Source organism: Nematolebias whitei, chromosome 12 (assembly GCF_014905685.2).
Source record: "Nematolebias whitei isolate Nwh7 chromosome 12, NemWhi1, whole genome shotgun sequence".
Lineage (NCBI taxonomy): Eukaryota > Metazoa > Chordata > Actinopteri > Cyprinodontiformes > Rivulidae > Nematolebias > Nematolebias whitei.
The window spans coordinates 34,397,063-34,424,633 of NC_056509.1; the positions used below are offsets into that span (position 1 = coordinate 34,397,063).

The window sequence follows — 27,571 nt, forward strand, 5'->3', positions numbered from 1 at the left end:
TCCGGGTACTCGAGACACGAACCAAGCCATCATAAAGGCAAGCGGTGTGATCAGGTCCAAATTTGCTGCCGACGACTTCCTTGAACGATTGACAAAACCAGCAACCAGCCGAATCCAAAAAGCAGGAACCAGTTATTGAAAATCCAATTAAATATGCGTCCTTAAAATCCACAAATGACAGCAGAGATAGACACATCAAGTCTTCCAAGTCGATGAGATATCCAGCTGCGTGCGTGCCAACAGGGCAAATCAGCTCGCCTAAAGCCTGTCTTCTCTTCGAAGAAATGTTGTAAATTGAGTTGAGGGACCAACTGATAAAAAAGTCCATAATTATGGTTCAGAAGAAATGCAAGAGACGTCCTGCAGACGTTAAAGGACCTGAGTCTCCTCAGAAGAAAAAGGCAACTCTGCCCTTTCTTGTAGAGGGCATTGGTGTTAGCTGCCAGTCTAGTTTATTGTCTAGGTGGACCCCCAGGTACTTGTAGCAGTCCACAGTGTCCACCTTAGTACCCTTGATGTTGATAGGGTTGGGGGGCTGGTCTTCTTCCTGTAGTCCACCTGCAGCTCTTTAGTTTTTCCAACGTTGAGTTGCAGGTGGTGCTATCCACATCACTCCACAAAGCTGTCCACCACACCACTGTATTCAGCATCCATCCATCCATCCATTATCTTTTACCTGCTTCTTCCTTTTCAGGTCACTGGTGCCCATGTCCAGCAGTCACGTGTGAGAGGTGGGGGACACCCTGGACAGGTCACAAGTCCATCACAGGGACACACAGAGACAAACAATAATTCACTCTCTCACTCACACCTAGGGACAATAAAGAGTTACCGATTTTTTTGGTCTGTGGAGCAGAAAACTGGAGAACCCGGTGAAAACCCATGCATGACCAGAGAAAACATGCAAACCCCAACCAGAAAGGCCCCTGGCCAGGGTGTGAACCAGGACGACCTGCTTGCTGAGAGGCGGCAGCTCTACAAACTGTACCACTGTGCTGCCCATATTTTTGAGATATTATTTCAAAATTCTGACTATGGACTCTCATTAGCATTTCATAATATGACAATATGTAGAAGATGTGAGCGAGGGAGAAAGATGATGATTTCTCCTCACTTTACATTTATTTGCTCTCGTTAAAATTGGGGCACCAGGTCAGTTTACTGACCAATAATCAAAACTCGGCAAACAGCATATAATTGTGAAATTGTAGCCTTTTTTTATGTTATACACATTATTGAGCAAAATTCTTTAATCATTCCTTATTGTTTTTTATTTACATATGCTAATTGCAAACTATGAAGTTTAAAACATTAAAAAAAAGGTTAACCTGACTGATAGCTAGTTTTCAGTCACTCTGGCTGTTTGGAAAATAAATGTACATGTTCGTTGGCAGCTGTTCCCAAATTTTGATAGCAAATGTTTAATTTAAGGACACATCAACCACTAATTTGAGGGAAAAATATATTTTTTCTTACTCTGTGTTTTTTTTTAACCAGTCTTCATAACATTGCAGTGGGTTCCCTATTTCTACTCCATAGCCTCTCAACTACCAGGAAAAATAAATATCCATGTTCAATAGGTTATTATTGATGAGGAAGAGAAAGGTACCAAAGCCCACTCTTTCATATTTGGCTTTTGGAAAAGCCCTAAATGTCCTCTGAAGAGAGCTAAAGGAGTTAATTCAGTAGCTGTGTGTGGGAAACATTCAGGTTTACAAATGTCCTTCAAGGAGGACACATTTGAACTTCTGGTAGTCAGGAGAATAGAGCCATAAATATTTGTTTATTTATTTACAGTACTGTATTTGATTTTTTGTAAGTGGGTTTAATAACTGTCTTGGTTTTTCTTTAGATATTTACCAATTGTTTCCTAAATTCCTTAATTATAATCTAATCTAATCTAATCTAATCTAATCTAAACTATTATAATACACTTCTGTTCAGTATCGTTTTCCTTCCCCGGAAGTCCCGCCCTCCTGCTTCCGGGCAGTTCATAACATTCAACATGTCTGCCGCCATATCTTCCCTCGCTTCTTACGGTAGCGATTCTGATTCTGAAAATGAGTCAGAGTCCAGTACCAGTGTCAGGAAAGTTGACTCGGTGGAACCGGACGCTACGGCTCATCTTAAACCTTTACAGAGTGGATCCGCAATGTCTTTGTCTGTTTTAAATTCGGCCCCTGAGGTCGCCGTTAAGGTAAGCTAATGAAAGCAAGCTAAGTGACGTTAGCGTAGAACGGAAACTATAGTGGTTAGTTTATTGTTTCTGTTGTGACTTGGCGCTGGATAAATAAACTGAATTCGATTGAATGAGTTTTAAATTCAAATGAACAGTTTTAATATGAGTAAAAATCACATAAGAAAACACGTATTGCCTCAACTCACAGAGTATTAGTTTCATAGTTGTCCTATTGATGTTTATTGCTAAACTATACATAATTATTTGATATAATCCGATTGCCTGATTGTTTATCTTGGCAGGAGTCTGTCGAAACTGGCACACACTTGGACCCTTCACTAAAAGAAGTCTCCTATAACCCAACATTTGAAACCATGTTTGCACCCGAGGTAAGACAAAATATACAAAGTTTGTGCAGTCTTACTCATACAGAGAGTTATTATCATATTAACATTATTGCATGTGGCATACATTAAAGTATTGCAGTTGCAGAACATTTTAAGATCATCGTGAATTTGATCTTCTTTCAAATCTAATTCATGTTTTTCACTTCAATTAAATTTTCATTATTTGTGTTTAAAGATCCCCTTGCTCCTCAGCTTTATTTTTTTCCACATATGCACTCTTTGAAATTATGCAAAATTGATATTTAATCAGTGAATCCCAAGCTAAATAATTCTTGAGGCATAAACGTGTTATTAAATCTTTCTAGCATTGCACTTCAGTTGGTTCAAGCAATAGCCTATTTGCTTTTATTGCCACTAAACACCTTAACCCTTGATTGACAAGATTATGGTATTTTCAACAATAGCATAGTAATTTTATTATGCAGATAGAACTGCTGCTTTTTGCATACAACATTGTCAACTACTTGTATATTTGCATTAAATGTGCTTGGAAAAGTTCTCCTCTAAAACAAACCTGAGTGAGGTGAGGTGAGGTTAGTCCGAGCTGCTGGGAGGTTAGAGGAGCATGATTTTATTTAACATTAATTTTTGCAATATTGGTTCTTTGTTATGGAGGTGTTAAAAGGTAACGAGTGGGTCATTTTTTAAATAGAAGGTAAATTATCTAAAGCATAGCAACAGTAGTGACAGAATTATTGTTAATTTGTATATTCAACCGCATCCATCATGCCTATTAAAAGTAGAAGAAAATCTGCTGAGTGATGCCTTTACTGCTCTAAAACACAGAAGAACTGTTTTTATGGGGATAAAGTAATTAGTACTTGTTTTTTTTTTTCATCCACTCATTCAGACATTCATCCTTTAATTTGTTGGTTCAAAAGTTTTCTATCATTGATGTCCAAAAAATACATGAATCAGTCAGTGGCTCTGTGTAAAGCCATTTTCCTTTGTTAGAGTCTTTGAAAGTTCATTTCATGCATTGCAAATGATTATTTTTCAATATTTCCTCTTAGTTTGGGCCAGTAAACCCATATAGGACCCAGCAGATGGCTGCTCCCAGAAACATGTTATCTGGCTATGCAGAACCTGCTCACGTCAATGACTTTATGTTTGAACAGCAAAGAAGGACATTCTCCTCATTTGGTAACATAATTTATATTTGTTTATTTACATTGTTTAAACATCATTTGTATAGTTTGACCAGTCCACTGACCCAGTTTAAACAATGGTGATCTTACACTCCTTCCTCAGGTTATGCTTTAGATCCTTCTGTTGACACACACCAGTTATCCTCCACCAGCTACATTGGTGCAGTGGATGAGGCTGAGAAAAACAAAGGTAACCATTGTTGATTGTTAATTTTATGCATGCCCTATTCAGTTTCTTTAAAACTAAAATAGTGTATATTATAAAGTATTAAACATCCGTGATAGATGTATCATGAGCTGTTGTCCCTTCAGGACTGACTGTGTTTGAAACTGGTCAGAAGAAGTCGGAGAAACGAAAGAAGGTCAAAGGTGGAGATGCAGGAGAAATTGACAGCTTCCTTGGGCCATGGGCGAAATATGTGGATGAGAAAGATGTGGCCAAACCTTCAGAGGTGATGTTTTGTTTAATATTCTGTGTAAAAGGGTAGTGAGACAATAATACATTAACTACTCCGTATGAGATGATGAGAATCAGTGCTTGATGATATGCCGGATATACAGGCAGTCGGTGTTAGACTAACATAAAATCGTCCAACTAAACGGCATTTACATTTATGTTTATTACCGTAGTGCTGCAGATAATTCACTTTCAAAACACAATTTGCCTCCTTTCAGTTGTTTTAAGTGACTACTGAAATAACTCTTGTAGTGCCCCACTATCATTTTACAAAATTACTGCAGTAGCATCTATTCTGCCTGTTTTTACCCTGTTGGTAAATGCATTTTTGTTGAGCCGATCAGACACTTGGTGCAACATTTGCTGCTTCTCCTTGGCTGTATGGTCCTAGTCGCCCACACAACCTCCTCAGGCTTTCAAATTTAGGCATCCATTTGAGATTAAACAAATTTTAGTTTTCCACTGTATGTCTAATTAAATAAAATTGGATAATTTCTGGGTAATTTTCAATTGTTTTTATCTGTACAGGAAGAGCAAAAAGAACTGGATGAAATCACAGCCAAAAGGCAGAAGAAAGGAAAGAATGAAGAAGAGGCTCCTGGAGAGGAGAAGACCATTCTCCATGGTACAGTGGATTTCTTAAATTTTGAAGGTCAAAGGCGTATACAGTAGTCCCTCGTTTATAGCGGGATTTCCGTTCTCAGTCCACCTGCGATAAGTGAAACACTTGCAATATTCTAAACATTGTTTATAAACTCTAAACGCTTTAAAAGCACAAAGAATGTCATGAACTCTGCTCTCTGCCACCTGCCAGCTCTCTCAGCCACATCCATTTCTCTGCTGCAGAACGTAGTTTATGACATGCTGCAAGAGGGTGCTTCTCCCTGCACATGTGGGCTACACACAGGTGCAGCAGTTGCTAAATAATTTAAAATAATTTATTTTAAATTAAAAAAAATCCGTGGCGATCGTGCGGCTCATCCATCAATCAGTCAATTGTGTGTCATGTCCAGTCTTACTTTGAAAAACCGCAAAAATTGAACTGCGAAGTAGCGAGGGACTACTCTAGTGGAATTTGTATAAAATGAACCTTTTTTTTTAAATTTATTGTAAGTTTAAAGTCAAATTTTCTGTTGTGAGTTAAATGCGAGCAGTGCTTGGAAACAGCATGATGTTCCCAAAAATTGCTGATGAAATTACACCATCTTGTTTTAAATTGTGTATATTTTTAAGCATTTAAAATATATTTTCATCCAATTCATCCATTGGGAGTGGTGGCGCAGAGGTTAGAGAAAGTGGGCCTGTGATCGGAAGATTGCCGGTTCAACTCCCAGTACCAACAACATCAAAATGTGGGTGGGATAGGTGAAGCACCCACACCTGTCTCCACCCTCATTTACACCACTCTGGGCCCCTGAGCAAGGCCCTTAACCCCTACCATCTGCTCCCCCGGGCGCCCTAGATGGCAGCTCTCTGCTCCACACAGAGGGCTGTGGTAGCTTGGTGGTCTGTGGTTGCGTCAGGAAGGGCAGCCAGTGTAAAAACAATTGCCAAGTCTTTGTGCGACTTAGTTCTCTGTGGCGACCCCTAAAGAAGGAAACAGCCGAAAGAAGAAAAAAAAAATATAAAAATTTCATCCAATGAATCCGTCTATCACACTTAAAGATTTAAACCCATTTTAAAGGTGTCCATCACATTTTCTGTATTTTTTTTTTGTCCATAGTTAAAGAGATGTATGACTACCAGGGCAGGTCATACCTTCATGTCCCACAGGATGTGGGCATCAACTTGCGGTCCCCGGATGCTCCGGATAAATGTTACCTCCCAAAGAAACAGATTCATGTCTGGTCTGGACACACCAAGGTCAGTGGGAAATGCATCTTTGCACGTAATGATAAGCTTCTGGTGAAGCAGTCAAATTTGTTTAATTGAATACGTTTGAAATCAAAAAATGTAAGCAGAGCAAGACACTCCAAATATTGGTAAGATTTCCAAGAGTTTCAGTAAAAGGCAGCCAGGTATTTTTTATAATAAAATAATAGCAGCTACATATAATCTTTTCATCTCTTACATGTTCAAGATTATTTTGAGTCTTTCAAAACTGTGTCTAAATTCAGATGTAAAGGCAAACATTTAGTTATTTCATAAAATATCCGATTCAAGCTTTTGATTTGCCAGTATGCCTCGGGGAAAAGGAACCATTCAAGTTTTAAATTGGCTCCTATTTGTTTTGTTTATGGAGTTTGAGCTTTTGGTGTCCAACTGGAAATACAAAGAGGTTAGAAAAGATAACAAACACGTGTAAATGCTGATATCAACATAATTGGTATAGATTTTCCCACGTCTGAAAAGTTGGTGACACTTTTGAAAATTGTTTCTTTATCTTGAGGGAATTCATGACAATTTCTATTTGGGGGAAGATAAACAAACATCTGCTATGCAAATGTGCCGTCTGTTCCTGGTGCATTATGGTTTACTTCATGTGCCTCTTGAAACAACTGTAATAGCAATAATCCGAACATTTTGTTATAATATCAAATCATGCAGTGTTTCATATCATGAAACATCAAACAGATGTGATGATAACAGTGTTTTCTGTCTGTTAGCAATCAAATTGTAATTTAGAGTTGAGTGAAATATAACACAAAATTAAAATTAATATCCACCTCAGTAAATCACAGTAAAAAAAATACCTTATTTTCCGGCATATAAGTCGCTCCAAAGTATCAGTCGCATCAGTCAAAAAAGAATCACGAAGAAGGAAAAAACATATCTAAGTCGTTTTGGCGTGTAAGTCGCATTTATTATGCGTCACCGCTGACCCGTCGTATTTATTATGCACTTATTTAATGGTTGAAAGAGCTTCATTTCGGCTGGGTGGCGGGGCGCCATCCATCACAGCTGGAGCCGCTAGCTCTCCAGCGTTCCTCCGCTTGCACCAGCTGAGTGAAGCGAGCGTGCACGGGAGGTCTCGCTGGTGCAGTACTTTGAAATTTTAAGTGTCGGTCAAAAATTGTGTTATGAATATGGAAAAAAAACTTATATAAGTCACTTTGGCATATTAGTAGCAGAACTGACAAATCTATGCAAAAAACGGTGACTTATACGCTGGAAAATATGGTAATATTAATTATTACTTTTGGGAAAGATGATGCCAAGCTTAATATATTTACCAGAACTACAAGTAACAGTAATGATTGTCTCTGTAACAAAAAGTTCAAGTTAAATGTTTGTCCTGTCTGCCTATTCTCCAGGGTGTCAGTGCTATCCGATTATTCCCCAACTCTGGTCATCTGCTGCTCTCCTGCTCCATGGACTGTAAGATCAAGGTAAATAATCATGTTGCCGAGTGAAAAGACCTTGAAACGTCACTCGTATGTTTTTGTGTAGACAGCCAAAATTCAGCCTTATGAAATCAATGCCTATTTAGTTGCTTAGCTACGGTTAAACCTTAATAGTAAGTTTCTTTCGGCTACTCCCCTTCTTGAGGGGTTGCCACAGCGAGCAAACTCGCATGAAAGAGTTGGCAATTGTTTACACTGTTGCCGTTCCTGATACAACTTGGGCTCGAACCTGCAACCTCAGGATTATAAGACCACAGCACTGACCACCAAGCTACTGCAGCGCTACAGTTAAACCTCAATATATTGTCTTATTCCATTTGGCACACAAGGCTAATGAACACCAACATACGCTACGTACAGTGCTTGACTTTCATTGTAAGTGAGAAAAGGTGGGGGGGAACTTTTGAGTTTGGTGTTGACAGTTTGTACCCAACGTGCAAGCTTCCTGCTCATGCTCCATGCTTGGTTTCCTCTTTGTGTATTTTGATGGCAGCTTTACAGCGCCACATACAGGCCTGGCATAGCTGCTATGGTGATTTCTGCCGTTTTTTGGTCATATACAAGACTATCTGTAAAAATAAATAATAATTTAAAAAAGACAAAAAAAAGGATTGTTTTGGAAAAACTTGTTTCTATGTGGACAAGGCCTTTGCTAGTTATTTTTCTTTTTGCGTTGTGAGTTGGCTGCTAATGGATGCAGGATTGAACCCTCGAAGACTGGGTGTACATAAAGCAGGTTAAAAAAAACAATAAATGAATGGATTGATGTAAATTTCTGTCAGACCAGATGCATCCTTTTTAGGCTTGTAGAAGGCTTCCTTAAGAAACATCTTAGGTGTTAATAAACATCTAATAATATAAGTTGGTTGTTCATGTGTTGTCTGTTGTCTCCATAGTTGTGGGAGGTGTATGGCGAGCGGAGGTGTCTTCGTACATTTATCGGTAAGTAGGGCGAGTTTTTATTCTGAATCTCGAATCCAAAATTAAATACAGAATTTTAATGTGGTAGAGTCAAAATCTCACTTGTTCTTTGTAGGAAGCTTTAAGTATCTTACCGCTTAACAAGGACCTTTTCCGAACAACAATGGGTCATCGCTAAACATGCTGACATGACGAAAAGCTCAAGGTCTAAATAAGCCAAACCTTGTGGGAAATACAGCGCGGTGACAGACTGTAAGCTCAGCAGTGCTGGAACATTAGTGTCTACTGACAGAGATGCAGTTTTTTTAAATTTATTATTTTCTATTATTAGTATTTTTCTATGGAGTTTGAGGGGTTGCATAGCTAATTCATGCAGGGCACCCTCCTCCTCCTCTTCCCAAAGACGGCACCCTGTCAGAATAGAGATTGCAGCTGTGGTTCTGCTTGTCAGCTCCTTCACAGAACATGCATAATTCAGCAGCCATGGGGCTGAAAGGGAACAAGGGGCGAGAAAGGGCTGAAGGCATGGAGAGGAAGAGGTGAACAGAGAGAGAAGACACAGTTTAGGAGTGAATGGATGTCGGTGTCTGCCTGTATGCGTTCCAAGAAGAAGGTGTTGATGACAATATTAGTTTTTTTCTTCTGCAGATTTGGAACTCTGGTTGTGTTGTAGAGATATTCAACTTTTACACGTTGTTTCTGCACCTTTTTATGTACGATGGAGCTTTAGGGTCACGCTAAGAAAAAATAAATTAAGACATAAAATTATGAGAATACAGTCAAATAAGTCTTAATATTACGAGAATAAAGTCGTACGAGACTTTTAAAAAAAAAACTTTTTTTTTTACAGCCAGCTCTTGTTTATTTATTTTCCACGAGTCGGATCCACAATGCGATCTGTCAATCATTTCAGTAGGCGTGTCAGTAAATGACCAATCCGAAGCTAAATGCTCCTTACGTGCAGAGAGCTGGGCTGCAGCCCATCAGAGCATACCACCTTACTGTAAGCAGGTTCAAAGTCCTGATACTGATAATAATCTGATGCTGATGTGCCGACAGATTAACTATCTCTTTATTTGTCAAACCCGTACCAAAGTATAACTTAACAAGATGCTCAACATTCTTCATTTTACCACAGTTAAAATGCGTAAACCCTGTATTATGTGTCGGAGTTCGGTTCGGATAATATTGTGACATTTAGCTTCAGATTGGTCATTTGCTGACACGCCTACTTGATTGATTGACAGTGGATCCGACTCGTGGAAAAAAAAAAAACATAAACAAGAGCTGTAAAAAAAAAAAAAAGAGAAGTCTTGTACGACTTTATTCTCGTAATTTTATGGCTTAAAATTTTTTTTTTTTAATGTGGCAATGTAATTGTATTTTTTTTTTTGCGTGGCCCTAAAGCTCCGTCGTACTTATGTTTTAACCTGCTCTCTGTGATGTTTCTTTTTCTAAACCATCTTTTTTTTTTTTTCCAGTTTTTAGCTTTTTTTTAATTTATTTTTATTTAATTTTGTTAAGAAATTAAGATGAGGTGTGATTCATTGGTCCTTCATTTTCTAACAGTTGTTTTGGTTAGCATGTGCAATTTACTTAAAAAAAAAAGAAAAAAAAAGTGCAATTTACTTTAATCACCAAACAAGAAAAACATTTACACTTGTTCTGGGGATATAAGTAATTAAATACACATAATTATATTTAGATGTTTTCATCATTCTGGGACATGGAAGGTGTTTGCTGCTTTCTGGAGTAATGTTTGCTGCACAATTCAAAACCTTTTTGCAACAGTGGCATTACTTTTAGTCTGCCACCAGACTAGGATGGAGGAATTGTGCAGGCAGACGTTTGGCCTCAGTGGGCTGTTATCGCCATGGAAACGGCAAACCTTTGATTAAAAAAAGTTAACTATAACAAGAGGAATCTGTTTGTCCTGAGACCACAGGGATCTACGCTGTATGAAGAAGAGCCAAATGTTGAGTGAGTGAGATTAGAAGAATTAATGTAAAGCAGTTGAAGAGATGCTTTTTCTTCCTCTTTCTACTCCCTTTTTCTTCAAATAAAGATTTTAACAATTGTTTTTATGTTGGATGCCCTTCCTGACGCACTGACCACCAAGATACCATAACCTACATGTGTGGAGCAGAGAGCTGCTATCTAGGGCATCAGGGTGGGAGTGGGGGGTAGCTTAGGGCTTTGCTTAGTTTGGGGCAAATGAGGGTGCTGTACCTTTCCTACCTGGCAACCTGATCACAGGCTTGCCTTCTCTAACCTCTGCGCCACCACTTCCCCCACGTTGAAGAGATGATTGAAGCTGGTAATTTTTGTTTTAGTCTTACTTTAAGGATAATTCATAATATCTCTGCCTGAACAGCATAAAACTGATGCGTGTATAAAGTTAACTTTGAATCATTGTCTAATTAAGAACATTGTCTGTGTGTTAGGTCACAGCAAAGCAGTGCGAGACATTTGCTTCAATAACACTGGAACCCAGTTTCTCAGCGCAGCGTATGATCGATACCTTAAACTGTGGGACTCCGAGACAGGTAGGCTGTGCCTCACACCACTGCTCTGTTGTTTTTACACGTTCTTCAACACGACTGAATAAATAGAATTTGTGCTCAGCCTGCAGCCTCGTGTAGATTGTAATTTTTGCTTTTTTACAAACTTTTAATATATATACTGATACCAGTTAGGGATGTGCGATATGGTATAAAATTCATATCACGATATGTATTGTGAAGGGTGGCGATAACGATGTATATCACAATATGTTTTTTGTATAAAACTTTCAATAGAAATGAAAACAAAAGCATAGGGTGTCTTTTGCCATCATTTATTTTGAAAACTGCTATACCACAAAATAATCTCAATTAAGAAAATTCCACCACTAGGTCCAGAGAGTTTTAAAATAATTCATTAATCAAGTATTAGGCTTCTGCAGCACGTTGGCGCAACTGGTAGAGCTGCTGCCTCTCAGCGAGCAGGTCCCTGGTTCAAATCCTGGTCCGAGGGCCTTTCTGGGTGGAGTTTGCATGTTCTCTCCGAGCATGCGTGGGTTTTCTCCGGGTACTCTGGTTTCCTCCCACAGACCAAAAACACGCATGTTAGTCTGATTGGTAACTCTAAATTGTCCCTAGGTGTGAGTGAGAGAGTGAATGGTTGTGTGTCTCGTTTGTCTCTATGTGTCCCAGTGATGGATTGGAAACCAGTCCAGGGTGTACCCCGCCCCTTGCACAGTGATTGCTGGACATGGGCAGCAGCGACCCCCGTGACCCAAAATGGAAGAAGCAGATAAAAGATAATGGACAGATGGATGTATTAATGTAGTTTTAGCCATATGTTTTAAACAAAAGAATATGTTGTTAACTCAACAGTTTCCAGTCTTTTCACTTAAGAAATGAACAATAACAGAGCAGCATTGTACACTGACAACACTTCACCCTCCAACCCTCTAGTTGACGTCTCCTTCCGCTTTAATGGAGAGTTGACACAAAATGGCGACCAGTTTCCTCTGTGGCTTTGACCAGAGGGTCTTGCAGTAAAATCACACAACACAGCGTTCTTTTACAGATCAGAGAGCATGTTTCTCTAAAGCTGACCAACGCTTACTTTAACTTTCGACGGAAAAAAAAACAACTTTTGACGGAACACAGCGTTGCGCATGCATCCGAATACCGCAACACTACGGCAATCCGGCCACAGTTAGCTTGTAGCTTCGCTACTTAGCTCTCAAAGACAAGACTTTAACACCACTTACAGTTTTCAACTCAAAAAAGTAACTATTAAATCTGGCAACTCTGATTTTACATCAGACACATCATTACTGCAGTTAGCCAGTAGGCTAAATGTCTAATTTCTACCGTGTACCGTATATATTGCACATTCAAATACCGGTAGTTAATATCAATAAAGTCCATGCTCAATAATCCAGGTATACAATCCAACAATTTTCAGTCAGGTCATCTGGACCGTTTCTTTTTTTTTTGTGCTGTAACGTTTCACCTTCTATCCATGAAGCCCAGCACAAAAAAAGAAACTGTCCAGATGACCTGACTGAAAATTGTTGGGTAGTTAATATCAGTGTGCCTGAATATTAAAAAAACTAAAGTCTGGTTTTAGATTATTAAAAAAAAACGAAAAAAGTTTTGGTTTAAATTTTAAGCCGTTAAAATTAAATAGAAAGTACCGCCCTGGTTTTAGACATAAATTTATTTGAACCCTTTTTTTTTATTTTTTAGAATGGATACTTTCTGCACAGGTGAATTTATTAAATAAAACTTTATTTTTTAGAGGTATCTTGGTTGTAGATGACAGAATGGATATCTTTCATTATGTTGATTTAATTGAGTAGTCAAGAAAACACACTGCAGATAAAAAATACTGAAGTGTTGTAACTTATGACTTGCCTGGAGAATATTAAATCTGTGAAAGTGCTTAACCCCAAATAACACAACTGTTAAAAAAAAACAGGTTTTAAATTAAATACTTTTGCAAAATGCCATTTTAAAACAAACTATGCTTTTAAAAATATAAATTTTCTTATGCTGTCAGTATTTAATTCTTTCAAGTGGTGGTCATTCCAGACCTTAAATATTTTGACATTTCTGTAGTATTTCTTAAGACAGGAACTCAGTTCTCTCATAGATCAAGTAATGAGCACAAATATCTGTTTATGTCTGTAAATTTAGTGACTTTACAGCTTTCTTTGCTTTATGCATCATAATTGCCACTTATTTGAGCTCACAACTGCTTCTCCAGCAGAGGGCAGACACGAGTAAACTCCCCCACCTTTTGAAGCCAAACCATCCAAAGACTTCTCTTTCAGAAAGAGTTTGCAAACAAAATTAACTCCTTTTAATAATTGTTCTTGCTGCAGCTGATTTGTTTTCCTGCTCTCATTCTCATTTTATACCACAGTATTTGGAATTGCTTAGTGGTGAATTGTATCTCCAGAATAAACAAAAAAAAAAAGTATTTTCAGTTAAAGCTGAGTTGTCACCACCTGCAGGGATTGGTTACGCAGTCTGTGACTTTCAGCAGGGTCTATAAATTTTAGGCAACTTGACTGCACCTTTCTGAAAATCAGCCGTGGATTTTTTATATTTTTTATCTCAGTCTTTTGCTTCCCTTCACAGGCCAGTGTATCGCCCGCTTCACCAACAGGAAGGTGCCATACTGCGTCAAGTTCAACCCAGACGAAGACAAGCAGAATCTTTTTGTGGCTGGCATGTCGGATAAAAAGATTGTTCAGGTAAAGCATAGAGTGCAGCTGTTAATCAGACTGTGAAAGGTGAGAGAAGCGCAGGCGCATTGCGCAACAATTCCACATGTGGCCCCGCCCGCCCTGCTTTTATCACACATCTGAGGAATTGCAAATGATCCACAACAAGTGACATAATGGAGCTGGAAATTATTAAACAAAACTAAAAATGGGAGAACTCACTATACAAAGCCAGCACAGTGAAACCTGCTGATGTGTGTCAGGTCAGGTGCACGCTCAGGTCCGACCAGCCGGTTGAAAGAGGTAAAAAAAACTTCTTAAGCTTCAGATAGACAATGGATCATCAGCTGTGCGCGTCTACTGACCGGCCAGTTGAAAGAGGCAAAAAAAATATCCAGTTAAGCTTCATATGGATCACTGGATTATCGACTGCATGTATCCGCTGACCAGTCGGATGGATCACCGGATCATCGGCCGCACGTATCCCACTCCGCCCTCTGCTGCCATCTGCACTGAAGGAAGTTGCAGCATTTGAAGCTACAAAAGCCGAAGCGAGCAGCGCGCTCAATTAAAATAGCCTTGTTCTATATTTTTCCTAATAATTTTGCTCTAAAAATATTTTTGTTCATGGTTATAATAGCTTATCTTTAGAGTTAATTTTTTTTAGGCTAATCGTTTTGTTAATATCCATTTGGTGACTTGTTAATAAACAAGAAATCTTATCTCACTTTCTTTGAAATATGTTTTTAAAACTATCATCAAACTGATTTGCTTACAAAGGCAGTAAAAGCTTAATAAAAAAAAAACCCCGTTTTTGTTTTTTCGGGTTCGGGCCTCTAATTACCGTTAATTGGTCGGGTTGGGTTCGGACAAAATGCCTACGGGCTCGGACGGGGTTGGATTTTTTTTATAACCGAATGCAACTCTACCGCAGGACTTTGAAATCCACTTGTGTGTGATACTTCAGCGCTTGTGTTTGTTGCTGTGGGTGCAAGAAGAGGCAGTGGCTGACAGGACTAGAGCAACTCATTAATCACAGCCAACTCAAGGGTAGAAAAGAGGCAAAAGGAAGAAAATATTGTGTAACAAAAAAAAAAAGGGTAGAAAATTTGCAACCATCATATAACAGCTTCAGGTAAACAGGTCTTAGAACAAGTACTTCAATTCTTACATGTAAAAAAACTGGATATTTGTGACAGCAATCTGTTTAAAAAAAAAAAAAACCAATAATTTGGAAGAACTATTTTAATGTGACAACAAACTTTGGATCATAACTGTTATTCTGACTAGTGTCCATTGTTACAGTGTGGCCCGGCAATCAGGGTTAGTGTTAAATCATGCAGTTCCCCTCCAGGTTTTTTTTAGACCAGATGGCTCCTCGCCCCAAGGGTAAGCTTTAAATAAAAGGGAACAAATGAAACTGGAAACGGTTGCATCTTTTTTTTTTTTTTTTTGTTAGTTGTCTGGGGAGCTAACTGTATGTTATCTTTACATTTTAATTCATGCAATTCTCTGAAAATTAGAAGCGTAAGCCTGTTTGTGAATCACTCCTGTTAAATAAATACACAGCACTGGCACAGTTAATGCTGCTCTATTCATCTAATCTCCTCTTTGTTTGCTCTCCTTATGAAAATGTGTGCTTTTCTAGGATTGTTTTAATAGATTTTAATCATCCTTGTTTGTTTTCGGCTCACCCTAGATAACACTGTTTACCTGCTTTCTGCTCCTGTGTGTGTGACAGTGGGACATCAGGACAGGCGAGGTGGTTCAGGAGTACGATCGCCACCTGGGTGCTGTCAACACCATCACCTTTGTTGATGAGAACCGCCGGTTTGTCAGCACGTCAGACGACAAGAGTCTTCGAGTTTGGGAGTGGTGAGTACAGTCGTTTTTCCATGCAAGCCACATATTTTCTCTCTAACATTTGGTTTACACAGATTGTCAAACATGCATTTAAGCTCTGGTTGATTCTCCACACAATAGCAGTAATTTAAGAAGTAGAACTCAACAAACCTTTGGATATTTCAGAAAATAATGGTGCTGAGTCATGGCTTCTACATTTCAACACTGGCCTGTTAAAACCAGAGATCATAATTCCAAAAAGCTATGACTTTATTAGGACAACACAAGCAAAATACAGTAGTCCTTCATTGATCGCAAGGGATTCGTACCCTGAAGACCCGCGATAAGTGAAAAACCGTGAAGTAGGAATAGTAGTACAAGTAGTAGTTTATTTTGGTGCGTGTGTATATATGTAAAGGTGTTTTAAACCCTTCCCACACTTGCAGTATTCTAAACAATGTTTCTAAACTAAATGCACTAAAAGAGCACAGAATGTCACGATTTCAGCTCCCTGCCTCCACTGCTCTTTGCCACCTGCAAGCGCTCTTGGCCTCACCCACTCCTCCGGTCTGCACAGTGAACAGCTGATCAGCTGTTCAGCTGCAGCAGGAAGTTTATCCTGCAGCAGTAAGGGCTGCACAAAGCTGCAGGAGGAAGTTTATCCTGCAACAGTAAGGGCTGCACAAAGCTGCAGGAGGAAGCTTTTTCTGCAGCTCTGGGCTGCACAAATGTGCAGCAGGTGCTAAATAATTTAAAAGAATTCCTTTTAAATAAAAATGCCATGCCGATCGTGCAGCTCATCCATCAATCAGCCAATTTTGTGTCATATCCAATCTTATTTTGTAAAACTGATGGAGCGATTCCGCAATAAACGAACCACGAAGTAGCAATGGACTACTGTATAAAACATTAAAATGAACAAAATAATTTAACAGAATGTTCTGGAATTAGAGTTGTTAACAAATTGATGCTCTGTATCAGAATATAGTGTTTGATTACTGATTTGCAGAAGGATAAACCAACAATGCTGTCTTTGCCTCCTTCAGCTCCTCCATAGCTTGTCACATTACGATCTCTAGTGACTAAACACACAGACATAAAGATTCATGGCAACAAATCTTTAGTTGTTACCTGCGTAAAACTTGTTCTAATCTTCACGGAGGCTCAGACCTTCATTATTTATTCTATTTCCTCTTTCTCATTTAATAGGCATCATTAAAGCTCATCAAACCAAATATCAAAGTAATAATGGTGTTTGAAAATATGTGGGACTAGAAAGTTAACGTGAGCTTTTCTCATCATGATGAACCCCGGTGGAAACCATTCAAGCTGCATAACTCATCCTCTTCTCGTGTTTGTCTGTTACACAGCCTGCTGTTTGTCTCGTCTTTTTCCTCTCTGCGCTTCAGCTTTCAATTTGTTTGTCTACAAGAAAATATCAATAAGATCCTTATGTGATATGACAGTCCAGAATTTCTGACCAAGTATAGATTTGAAAACAGCAGCTGAAAAACTCTGCTTTAAAAAAGGCACAGATTGTCACTTTATGAGTCCATTTAAAGGAAGGAACACAAAGTCCAATGTGTGACCAATACAAATCTGCTGACCTGACTACACCTGCATAAATGTTGTGCTTTAGTAATTTATATAAATAAATTCAGCCAACAGATATTATTGATACTCAGGTTTTACTAACTATTCATGTCATGTTTGAAACAATGCACTCCCTGCTAGAAAACCTGGTCAATTAATTATACATTGGCCTTAAACTTTATGGAAATATGCTGAAACAAAACCTAAGCTTGCACTGTTGCAGTTCTAGCTAGACTGTGCTTGATTTTTGGGCTCTTAATTGTTGTATGCCCTCCTGCGGTTTTTATTTGCATCAAAGAAACCGAGAGAGACCATCACAAGTGGCACATTTATTGGTCCTGTGGTGATGAACGAGCGGTGTTATTTTATCTAAGATGATTAATATTTAAAGACAAGCCAGAGTTTATCCTAAGTTTCTGGTCTGGGGGGAGGGTTTATCAGATGGGGAAATGGGGGAGGGGGGGATCAGCACAAAGATTTTGAGTTTGTTTACTTTTAAGTACAACAGTTTGCATTTGCAGCTGCTATCAGTTTCATCTATGTGTGCACATGTGAGGTGTGTGTGAGGTTTGGCAGGGTAGACGGGACCCAGCGGTGCTGCTTAGGCCTGTCACGATAACAAATTTTGCTGGGCGATTAATTGTCTCAGAAATTATTGAGATAAACGATAACATTGTTTGAAATTTGACAATAATTAGTAATTATTGTCAAATTTAAGAGGAAATGTTAGTTTGTTTTGAGTGTAGTACCTTTGTTTGTCACCGGATGGCAGTATAAGACTGTTTGAACCGAAGGATGGATAGTGAGGGAGCGAGCAGCGTGTCTCTTTAAAAAAATGGGAGGGAGGCCCCTTGACGTGACATGGGCTGTCTCTCTCTTTTTTCAGTTCTCAAAACGGCGGACGCTCAGTGTGGTTTGAGCTCTTTAGCATAGAATTTTTCACACAGATCTTTTAATAAAAAAAATCAATAAACAAGTTCTCAGCTTCTTTTTGCAGAGAAAAGCAACTTTTTGCACGAAGGCACAGGTTTCAACCCTGAATTTTGGAGCTTTGACAAGACGGAGGTTTTTTTCCCCTGAAGTCGGACTGTTAGCTTAGCTTGTAGCTTATCTTCTAAGCTTAGCTGCTTTAAATGATCCAAAACGCAATTTTGGGTGGTTAAAATAGAATTTATATAGAAAAGAGAAAGGAAGGGGTCAGTGAAAAGCACCGGAGTTGAGCCTTTTGTCATCCAGTGTCTTCAGTAGAAAGAGAGAGACACGAAGAAACAATAAAGCCAATAAATGAAAATGAGGTCGATAATTTTCATTTATCATGCGATTAATTTATTATTTATTGCGACAGGCCTAGTACTGCTTCACTAATCAACAGGTCCATCTCTGTTACAGAGCACCATAATGCTAAGAGAAATGCTGCGAGCTAGTCAACAAAATGCCCCATCAATCAATCAACATCAACAATCCATTTAAAAATGTCTAGCAAATGTCTTTCAAAGAAAAATAAACACTTTTTTTGGGTCAGAGTTGGAGGACAAGTTGCAGTCTTGAGTAAACTCATTATTTGTCGGGACAGACTGCTAAATAAACGTAGCAAAAACAGAGACCATGGTCTGCTCAAACGCTAACGAGACCTTAAGAATTACTGATAATAGAGGAAATGTACTGAAGCAGGTTGAAACATTCCAAATATCTGGAGTCGGCGATAAATGCCAAAGGAAGCTGTGAAGACGACTTTAAACACAGAATTGGTGCGACGTGGCAGAAATGGAAAGAGCTGACATGAGTGCTTTGTGACTAAAGGATGCCGATTCATATTGAAGGGAAAGTGTACAAGATGATGGTGCGCCCAGTCTTGCTTTGTGGAGCTGAGGTATGGACATTAAACAGAAAGGAAGAGGAACTCCTGGAAAGAACAGAAATGCGGATGCTACGTGGGATTCTTGGAATATCCCTCAAGGATAGACGGCGAAATGACCATGTCAGAAAAACGCTTGGTGCAGCATGCGTCATGGATAAGATACACAGGAATCAAGAATGAGATGGTATGGGCATGTGCAGCGAATGGAAGATGACAACAAGGTAAAAAGGCTATTAAACGGAGAAGTTTTGGGTCAGTGAAGCTGGTGACGGCAGACGAAGGTGGATGGATGTGATCCAACAGGATATGAAGACACCATGTCACAACACGATACACGAAACAGCAAAATGGGGAAGAAGAATCCGTGTGGCTGACCCTGCTCCCTCTGAAAGGAGCAGGACCTGAAGGAGAGAGAGATGGACTGCCATAAGCTTATTCATATTGTCAGAATAAGTAGATGCTGGCAGGAAGGAGCAGGGTAGGCATGGTTCAAGAGCATACCTGTTTATATGTAATTCAGAATCTTGCTTTAGGAGAAGATCTGCTGCAGGGATTTGTTATAGGGGAGCAGAAAGCTTGTGCTCCCTGGAAAACAAATCTAATCAATAAAAAATAAACCAGAAAATGCCAGCAAAAGGAGTTGGCTAGTGATCATTAAAAAAACATTCAGAGAGTGATGAAGTTTGCTTGTAAAGTTATTTAGGACGATATGGACAAGTTAAATAGTTTAATGAGATTGCAGGCTTGTCATAAACTTCTACATCCGAAAAGAGTTTGTTTTAGTTCGTTTCAGCCCAAATTTGACTTGATTGATGTCTACACTTTATTCCGGTTTATGACCATTTTTTTGCAAATCACTTCCTTTTAAAAAGCCTCCTGCCTTCCCTAACATAATTAGACAACAAATAAATATTTGCTTTATGAGATTTACTCTACAGTGAATGAACTGTAGAGGTCATTTTTGAGGAAAAGTTAATTTACCCTGCAGGTGTCCTAATTATGTGTTTGGAAGTTCCATGAGCATCTACTGTTTTGTGTGCGTGCACACGTGCGTTTGCTTTCTCCTACTGGTTGCAGTTATTAGTCTCACTGCAGGTCGTCTGCCTTGCAAATTAAAGCTAATTTAAAATTGCTCTTTGTTTTGCATTGCTATCTTTAAGTTTGAGTCCTTTTTTCCCTCATTGCTTTTCTTGTTTCCTTATTAGTTTTCTGATTTTTTTTTTGCCATGCGTATGTGTATAAACTGTGCAGTCAGCTCCAGCTGTTATTTACCACAGAAAGAAACAACTATGACTTTCTCTGTGGCTAAATGAATGTTGGCAGATGGCGAGACACATTCAGGATTTTAACTCCTAACACGTACTGGATGTAAACTTACAGAAGGAAGCAGAAGGACTCATTTCTAACATTTGCTTTATTTTGCAGTGCGTCCCTCAAGACGAGTTAAAGAATTTGATGGATATAAACGGAACTTGCCTTAATGTCTCGTTCAGACCCATTAAAATCAAATACCTCAAATGCCTATCTTAGTTTAGATGAAGAAACAGCAGAGCCTGATAGGGCTGGCGACTGTGTGAAAGAGCAAAGAGAGAATTCTTACATAATTGGTAATAGTCACGGTTCAACATCAAAAGCATCTTTCGGGTTTCTTGGAGTTATTTGCATATTTTAACTATAATAGGGAAGTGGTTTGAGCTGGTGCAAACGGCTGTAAAGGTGAAATAATTAAATAACGTGTTTGAAAATGTTTCCCTTTGAGGGTGTCACAGGGTTTTCCATCAGGTGTTTAACCCCCCCTTCATATACTAACAATGCTTTGTGCCTTGTTCAGGGACATCCCAGTGGACTTCAAGTACATCGCTGAGCCCAGTATGCACTCGATGCCAGCTGTGACACTATCTCCCAATGGTGAGTGAAAATAACCACAAAACACAGTGCAGTTGACCCTGGACAGTATAAACCTACATTAACACATTGAAGTAGACTTGTACTGTTCAATATTGATAATTTCTAATAGGAATAAAATCAGCCAATTCTGTTCACAGATGTAGAGATACACAGTCATCAGGCCTTTTATTACCAGGAGAGTAAATATCGTTTTTACCTTGTTTAAGATACCTGCTGCACCACTAAGTCTTAGGGCACAGGGCCCTTTCTCACCTTAACCCAACTTTCTACATTCTGTATTTGACCTCCGTATCTATTCTTTAAATGTTTTTTATGCCTTGGTTGCGTCTTTGCATAAAGGTTGATGTGATTCTTTTGCAAAATAGTAGGATGCACGATATTGGATTTTTGGCCGATATCCCAATATGTTCAAACTTATTTGGCCAAGATCCAATACCAATCCCGATATATTTATGTTCCTAGACCTACTTACAGAGACTACACAGCTTTCTCTGCTGTGGAATTAAAATACTACATTATTCTGCATGGTCTTTGTCAATTTGGACTGCTACCAAATGCAGATGCCAAAAAGGGACTGAAAACGATGTAACATTTCAACTTGGATTATGTTTAGTGTCAAATTTATTCATGACATTTACTTTTAACACAATGACAACACTCGAACAGTGCAAATTTGCACATTTTCACAAATCTAAACTCAACCTGTTCACAAGCGACAAGTGCAAAGCGCATAAGTAGTAGTGCATTACTTGACAGTTTCTTAAATTAAAAATGAACTTAAAGCAGAAGCTCAATACGTGGTTGTACAAGTTTAACGATCAACTCAAATCTCTATAAAGCCAGCTTTGTACAAATAAAATCAAAAGTGCAAAAAATATTGTCAGCTTCTTTCCTTTGTCAGAACATAGCGCTCTTATTTAGGCTTATTTGCTAGAAAAAATTGTGTAACAGCATGGGAAGTTCAAACAGGCAAAAAATGCCAAATAACATGCGCTACATTTCAGCATTTTTATATATATTAGGGGTTGCATGACTTCATATTTTTTAAAGTCTACTTCAACATGATACGAGTCGACGTCGACTAGACGCGATGACGTCATAGGAACTCAAGACGCTATATCATATTCACAAAAAAAGTCATTTATTATTTACAATAAAAAAAACAAGAACAAAACATTTTGAGCGTATAGTTATGCTCCTACCATTTATCATACTGTAAATAAGTCTCAGGAAAACCAAAACTATTATTAAGCTGCTAAAGTGAAAGAAACGTGCGTCACGTAAAAAAACAAAACTAAAAACGGGGGATGGGTGGTGGTGGATTCTACCACAGTGGATTAAATCAAATAAAACTAAAAACAGAGGCTACTAAAAACCAAAAAAACGCAGCGGCTGAGTCCAGTTGAGCTTCAGGTGGGTCGCTGGCAGTGAGCCATCTGCACTTTTTTTTTTTTTTACTTTTTTCAACCGGCCGGTCAACACGCAGTCAATCGGCCGCACGCGGCTGACAATCCGAATTGGATCGTCGGCCGTGCACGTCTGCTGACGCAATCAAAAGCCCGGCCCGCCCATCCAGCACATTAATTTAGCCGGGCCGGCACGGGCGTGGGCCCGGCTTAGAATGACATGTCTAGCCAGCGCCTGGCGACACAATCACTGACTACGACTAGTCGACGTGAAATAAAAAAACTTGTGAGATTCCTAGAATCGACTAGTCGATTCAACCCCTAATATATATATATATATATATATATATATATATATATATAAACACAGCACCTTTTATTCTATTCAATTCAATCAACCTTTATTTAGACCGATAAATCACATATATCGATGAGTTATTTTGATGAATATCATATGTCCGATATTTCATTCTAACGCTAATATTGGCCAATACCATGTCGATAATATTGTGCATCCCTACAAAATGATCCAGTTAATCGTAGATCTCTACAGTTTAAACCTGGACTGATTTTCTGTCCTATATTTGCTTCGAATGTGCAGTTTCTCAATATTTTAACAGTAGAGGAGTGCATTCAAAGACTTTAAACCACTTGAAATGTAAAGAAGGTACACGGGCAAAAAACAATCTAATGTTATGCAGTTCATATTTTTGTTGGAATATGTTTCCCTCGAAATTTGTATGCTTCATATTGCAGCTGTAAGATTAGCTTTAGTCTCTGAAAAACGTCTGTTTACGCCTGCAATATAGATTTTTCTTCTGTGAGATTGTATGCTTTGGATCATTGTTCTGATGAATGACTACACTTTTATAGCTTTCGCATCCCTCACAGCTGTGAGAAGCAGAAAAGAAAAAGGAAAAAAAAAAAGACTTGAACTTATAGTCTATGTTATAGCTTTATTGTTGTATGGCTGCAGGTCTTCTGGGGGTTTTAAACAATCTTTCATTAGATCATTATCAGGCGAATTAACAATTTGGACACATTTTTTAATTGAATCCTACCTGTCTTTTTTTAAATCTTTCTTCCTCTGAGCTAACAATGAATCTCTGAGATGATACTCCCGCTTTTACTACTTAATCGGTTTTTAACTTTTATGATTTAGAAAGCCGTTTTAAGTTATCCTAATGCTCTCGAAACTTTTTGCAAGAATAATTTTGTTTCAAAAAAAGACTGCAGGGTTCACACATTGGCTTTTTTCGTTCACACCACAAACTAGAGGAGGAATATAACATTTAATAGAAGTGTGAAGCTGCAGATAAAAAAAGATAATTATTATTATTATTTTTTTTTATTCAGCTACAATTTTACACAAACGTTTAGTTTGACTAAAGTCAAGCTGCAGCTCCTACACAGAGTCAAAGCGAGATACGCTTGGTGACTTTCTACTGTGTGAGCAGAGCATGCACAACATTTGAAGAGCTCATCACGCAGCAAGCTTCACTCAGACAGCAGTTTCTATGATTTGCTTTTAAACAGTACAGGTGAGTAAAAGAAGACGGTTTTTAACGCACCACTCAGTGTAACACAGTTCTGTACCTGCATGAGTATAAATTACTGTAATCTAGTCTGCTAGAGATGGAAAAGATTAAAACAAACAAAAAAGTCATTTTCTTTGCTGAGCGTGCAAAAAAAACCCAAACAACAAGCAAGACATGAATTTCTAAAACACTCCAGCGAGACTTCTAGAATTTGAAAGGTTGGTGGTGCTGGGACTGATTCAGGTCTGCCGTTTTTATTTTTGCCAACGTCAGCAAACGGTTTCCTGCTTAATTAACATACAGATGCGAACACGGATTTGACGTTCTCATTAAAACCTGGCAAGGAAATGACTCTGTGCCTTTTCTCAGACGTCAATCTGTTCCTTCAAGGCAAAACCGTTCAGCGGAGACGTGTTGGAATTACCACTCTGATTTATGCAGTGCTGTGCAGTGATTGTGCTGCCTTTAGGTACTGTCAGAGGCTGATTATAGACAGATCAGGGTGTGAAGAGGGCATTCATGATGTGTGGAAAAGTTTTGTGAGCTAAACATTACTAGAATTAAGAACTCTTCCACTTCAGTCTTTTTTTTTATTACGCACGTCCTGAGTTTTTGTCTGCAGTTGAACTTAACCTCCTCATCTTCTCTCTGTACTCCCCTCCCTCCTCTGAGCATCGTTCTTATCCATCCCAACATGATTTGTTTTTCCTCAGCCTGTGAATAATGAATGTGTTCTCAGTGGGAGGCCATTCAGTTTTCCCTCACGCTTAAATGGAACCCAGCCCACCCCCACTGGCGCCACGTCCTCCACCTCTCTCCTATTTCCTCCATCTTTTTTTTCCATTTCACTGAAAAAACATGTCGCTACTGCTCTGGTCAAATAGTTCAAGCTATTTTTCAATCTCCTGAACCTATTAGGTTTGACACTCCTGGGCAGGAGTGTCTTTTCCGCCGATGTTTTTAAGAAGACACGCACACATGGCTTCTTTCTCTTTTGTATCACGTTAATGATGTTGGTGTTAAGAAGTGCAGTGAGTTGTGTAACACTTGCTGCGTCTTATAGCCACATAGTGACTTGAGACTGTCGCCTTGTCAAGAACTGAAACGCTGTAAAATAGATCTTAATTAAGCACCCACTGATGAAAAGACCCTTCTCATTTTTTTTTTTCTCCTAAATTGCTTCAATCTCTCCAATTTATTAACAGCAGAATGATGAGTTCATGCCCTTTTCGGAGCCACTCAGATTCAGAGTTGAAGTTTTTTTTTCTTCTTGTTCTTAACTCACGTTTCAGCTATTTATCTCAAAACTCTAATACTACTAAATTTCCTCTAATTTTACAACCCAATGGTAGAAAACGGCGTCAAATTACCCCAATCTGCCATCCAATGAGCTGCTTGTCTTACATTTAGCTGTACAGAGTTCTGTAAATGAAACTAGCTAGTGAGCCGATAAACAATTTTCAGCCTTATTTATTTGGCTATAAATTCTTAGTCCTGTTTCTTCTCTTAACTCAACGTTGTGTTTCATTTATAATCTGAATACCTTAATGTTAAATATTATTTTTCTCTTTGTTTAGCCATGTTACCGCAGCTTCTAATGGATTCTTCAGTATCACAAGTTCCAGCTTTTGTTTACATCACTTTTCCTGGTTTTCACTCCCAGGTAAATGGCTGGCATGTCAGTCTATGGATAACCAGATTCTTATCTTTGGAGCCCAGAACCGCTTCAGACTGAACAAAAAGAAAGTCTTCAAGGGCCACATGGTGGCCGGCTATGCCTGCCAGGTGGACTTCTCTCCAGACATGAGGTAAACATTTATGTTCTCTCTGTGTTTATTTTGGTAGCAGACGGTGATACCTTTGGAAAAGTCAGAAAGAGAAATTCTTCAATTTAACTAAAGAAATTGTATTTTCTGTGAAAATACTGGGAATGCTTTAATGTTAAAAGACTTTGCTGATAAAGCTGAAACTAAGTTATTTAAGCTAAAGGAAGCTGGACACTAGCTAAATCTAGCAAAAGGCTTGCTAAAAGCAAAAGAAGTTAAAAGGAGCAGAATGGTAGCAATGGTTGGAGTAGATTTCAAGAAAAATGCTTCTGAGGAGATTGAACATATCTCAATATTATATATATATAATTTACATATATATTATATATTTAAATTCATTTCAGTTTATTTATATAGCGCCAAGTCACAACAGAAGTCATCTCAGGGCACAGAACAGAAACATCCATGTATATAAAAAAGTAAGTTAATAACATTATTTATCTGAGGAAAACTCACAATCGCAGACTCTCATCTTGAGCGAGCATGAAGGCGACAGTGGAAAGGAAAAACTCCCTCATGAGGAAGAAGTGCTCTGTTGGGAAAATATGGAACAATAAGATATGTAATATAAGATGGAGCTAGGTTGTTGAGGGCTTTGTAGATTAGAAGTAAGATTTTGAATTCAATTCTGGACTTGACATGAAGCCAATGAACATTTATATAATTTAATGTAAAAATAATAATAAAATATAAATTATGTAATTTATATTTGGAAAAGTATAAAAATGACAAAAAGTAAAAGTCACAGCATCCATCTCCTGAATGAGATGAATTATTTGATATATAAAAGGACAAGAGTAGTTCGTTTTCAAATAACACTCGTAAAAACAAACAGAAAAACAATAGTGTTGGTTCTTTATTCACATTTACACAAAAATGAATTAAAACAGATGTTGAACAAATTCTAGGTAACGTGTAAGAATAAAAACACACCTGTGAAAGTGAAGCAAGTCGTGACAACTTTTTTTTAGTAAATAAGTTATTTATCTTTAAAGATTAAATGACATAGATGCAATACAAAAGTAGTAAAGCTGACATAAAACACAAACTGTGAGACATACTTTATTGTATTAATTGAAAAACTGGTGTAAACTGATTATAAATGCTCTGAACTTTCAGCTACCTCTGCTCACTTTGTTGTGTTTTATTCCTTTTTTTTATGTCACTTTAAAAAGCTGTGAAGTAAAAATAAAAAAATAAAAGAGATTAATCATCTTTGCAAGAAACTCAAACTACAGCAGTCCAGCTGCCTCATTTTACTATACGGTACACTCGTTTGAGCATGTATTTTTATTTGCCATTTTTCTCACCCACTATTTCCCATGTGAGTTAGCAGGTGCCCTCATTTTCTCTCCGTATCCATGGAAACATTCCTCTGACTGGACTGAAAGGATGAATTCTTGCTCCAACATTTTGGCATGTGTAGGAGAGACGTTTTTAAATTAAAGTTCTCATCCTTTCATCCTTTTTTTTTTTTTTTCCTACCAGCTACGTAGTGTCAGGGGATGCAGATGGAAAGCTCAACATCTGGGACTGGAAGACCACCAAGCTCTACCACAGGATCAAGGCTCACGATAAGGTGTGCATCAGCGCCCTGTGGCATCCGCACGAAACATCCAAGGTGATCACATGTGGATGGGATGGACAGATTAAACTCTGGGACTAAGATCTACTCTGGACTGTGGCTTCCTACGTCTGACCTGCAGACTCCCTGAAACTGTTGGAGTGAAAGCCATCGGGCTGGTATCCAGTCTTATTGCAGAAGTGTATTTTTTTTACCCTGCCATTAGTGCTCAAAATGTAAATGCTTTTTCTGCACAAATACAAAAACAGGAAGCCTCTTTTGTGCTAAATTAAAATGATTTTTTTTATATATATATACTAAATTACAAAAAAAACATTTAAGATAAATAAAATTGC

The 27,571-nt window shown here is 38.4% G+C and overlaps 1 protein-coding gene across 1 annotated transcript; it reads left to right on the forward strand.

The window, feature by feature from the left end:
* The first annotated feature begins 1,984 nt into the window (after positions 1 to 1,984).
* cdc40 (cell division cycle 40 homolog (S. cerevisiae)) lies at positions 1,985 to 27,433 on the forward strand. Its single transcript, XM_037685475.1, has 15 exons — positions 1,985 to 2,197; positions 2,482 to 2,568; positions 3,600 to 3,729; positions 3,838 to 3,924; positions 4,047 to 4,186; positions 4,720 to 4,816; positions 5,915 to 6,054; positions 7,446 to 7,520; positions 8,432 to 8,477; positions 10,901 to 11,002; positions 13,595 to 13,710; positions 15,422 to 15,555; positions 20,805 to 20,881; positions 25,489 to 25,633; positions 27,140 to 27,433. The coding sequence occupies exons 1-15, from the start codon at positions 2,006 to 2,008 to the stop codon at positions 27,315 to 27,317; spliced, it is 1,746 nt and encodes a 581-aa protein (XP_037541403.1). The 5' UTR covers positions 1,985 to 2,005; the 3' UTR covers positions 27,318 to 27,433.
* The last annotated feature ends 138 nt before the right edge of the window (positions 27,434 to 27,571 follow it).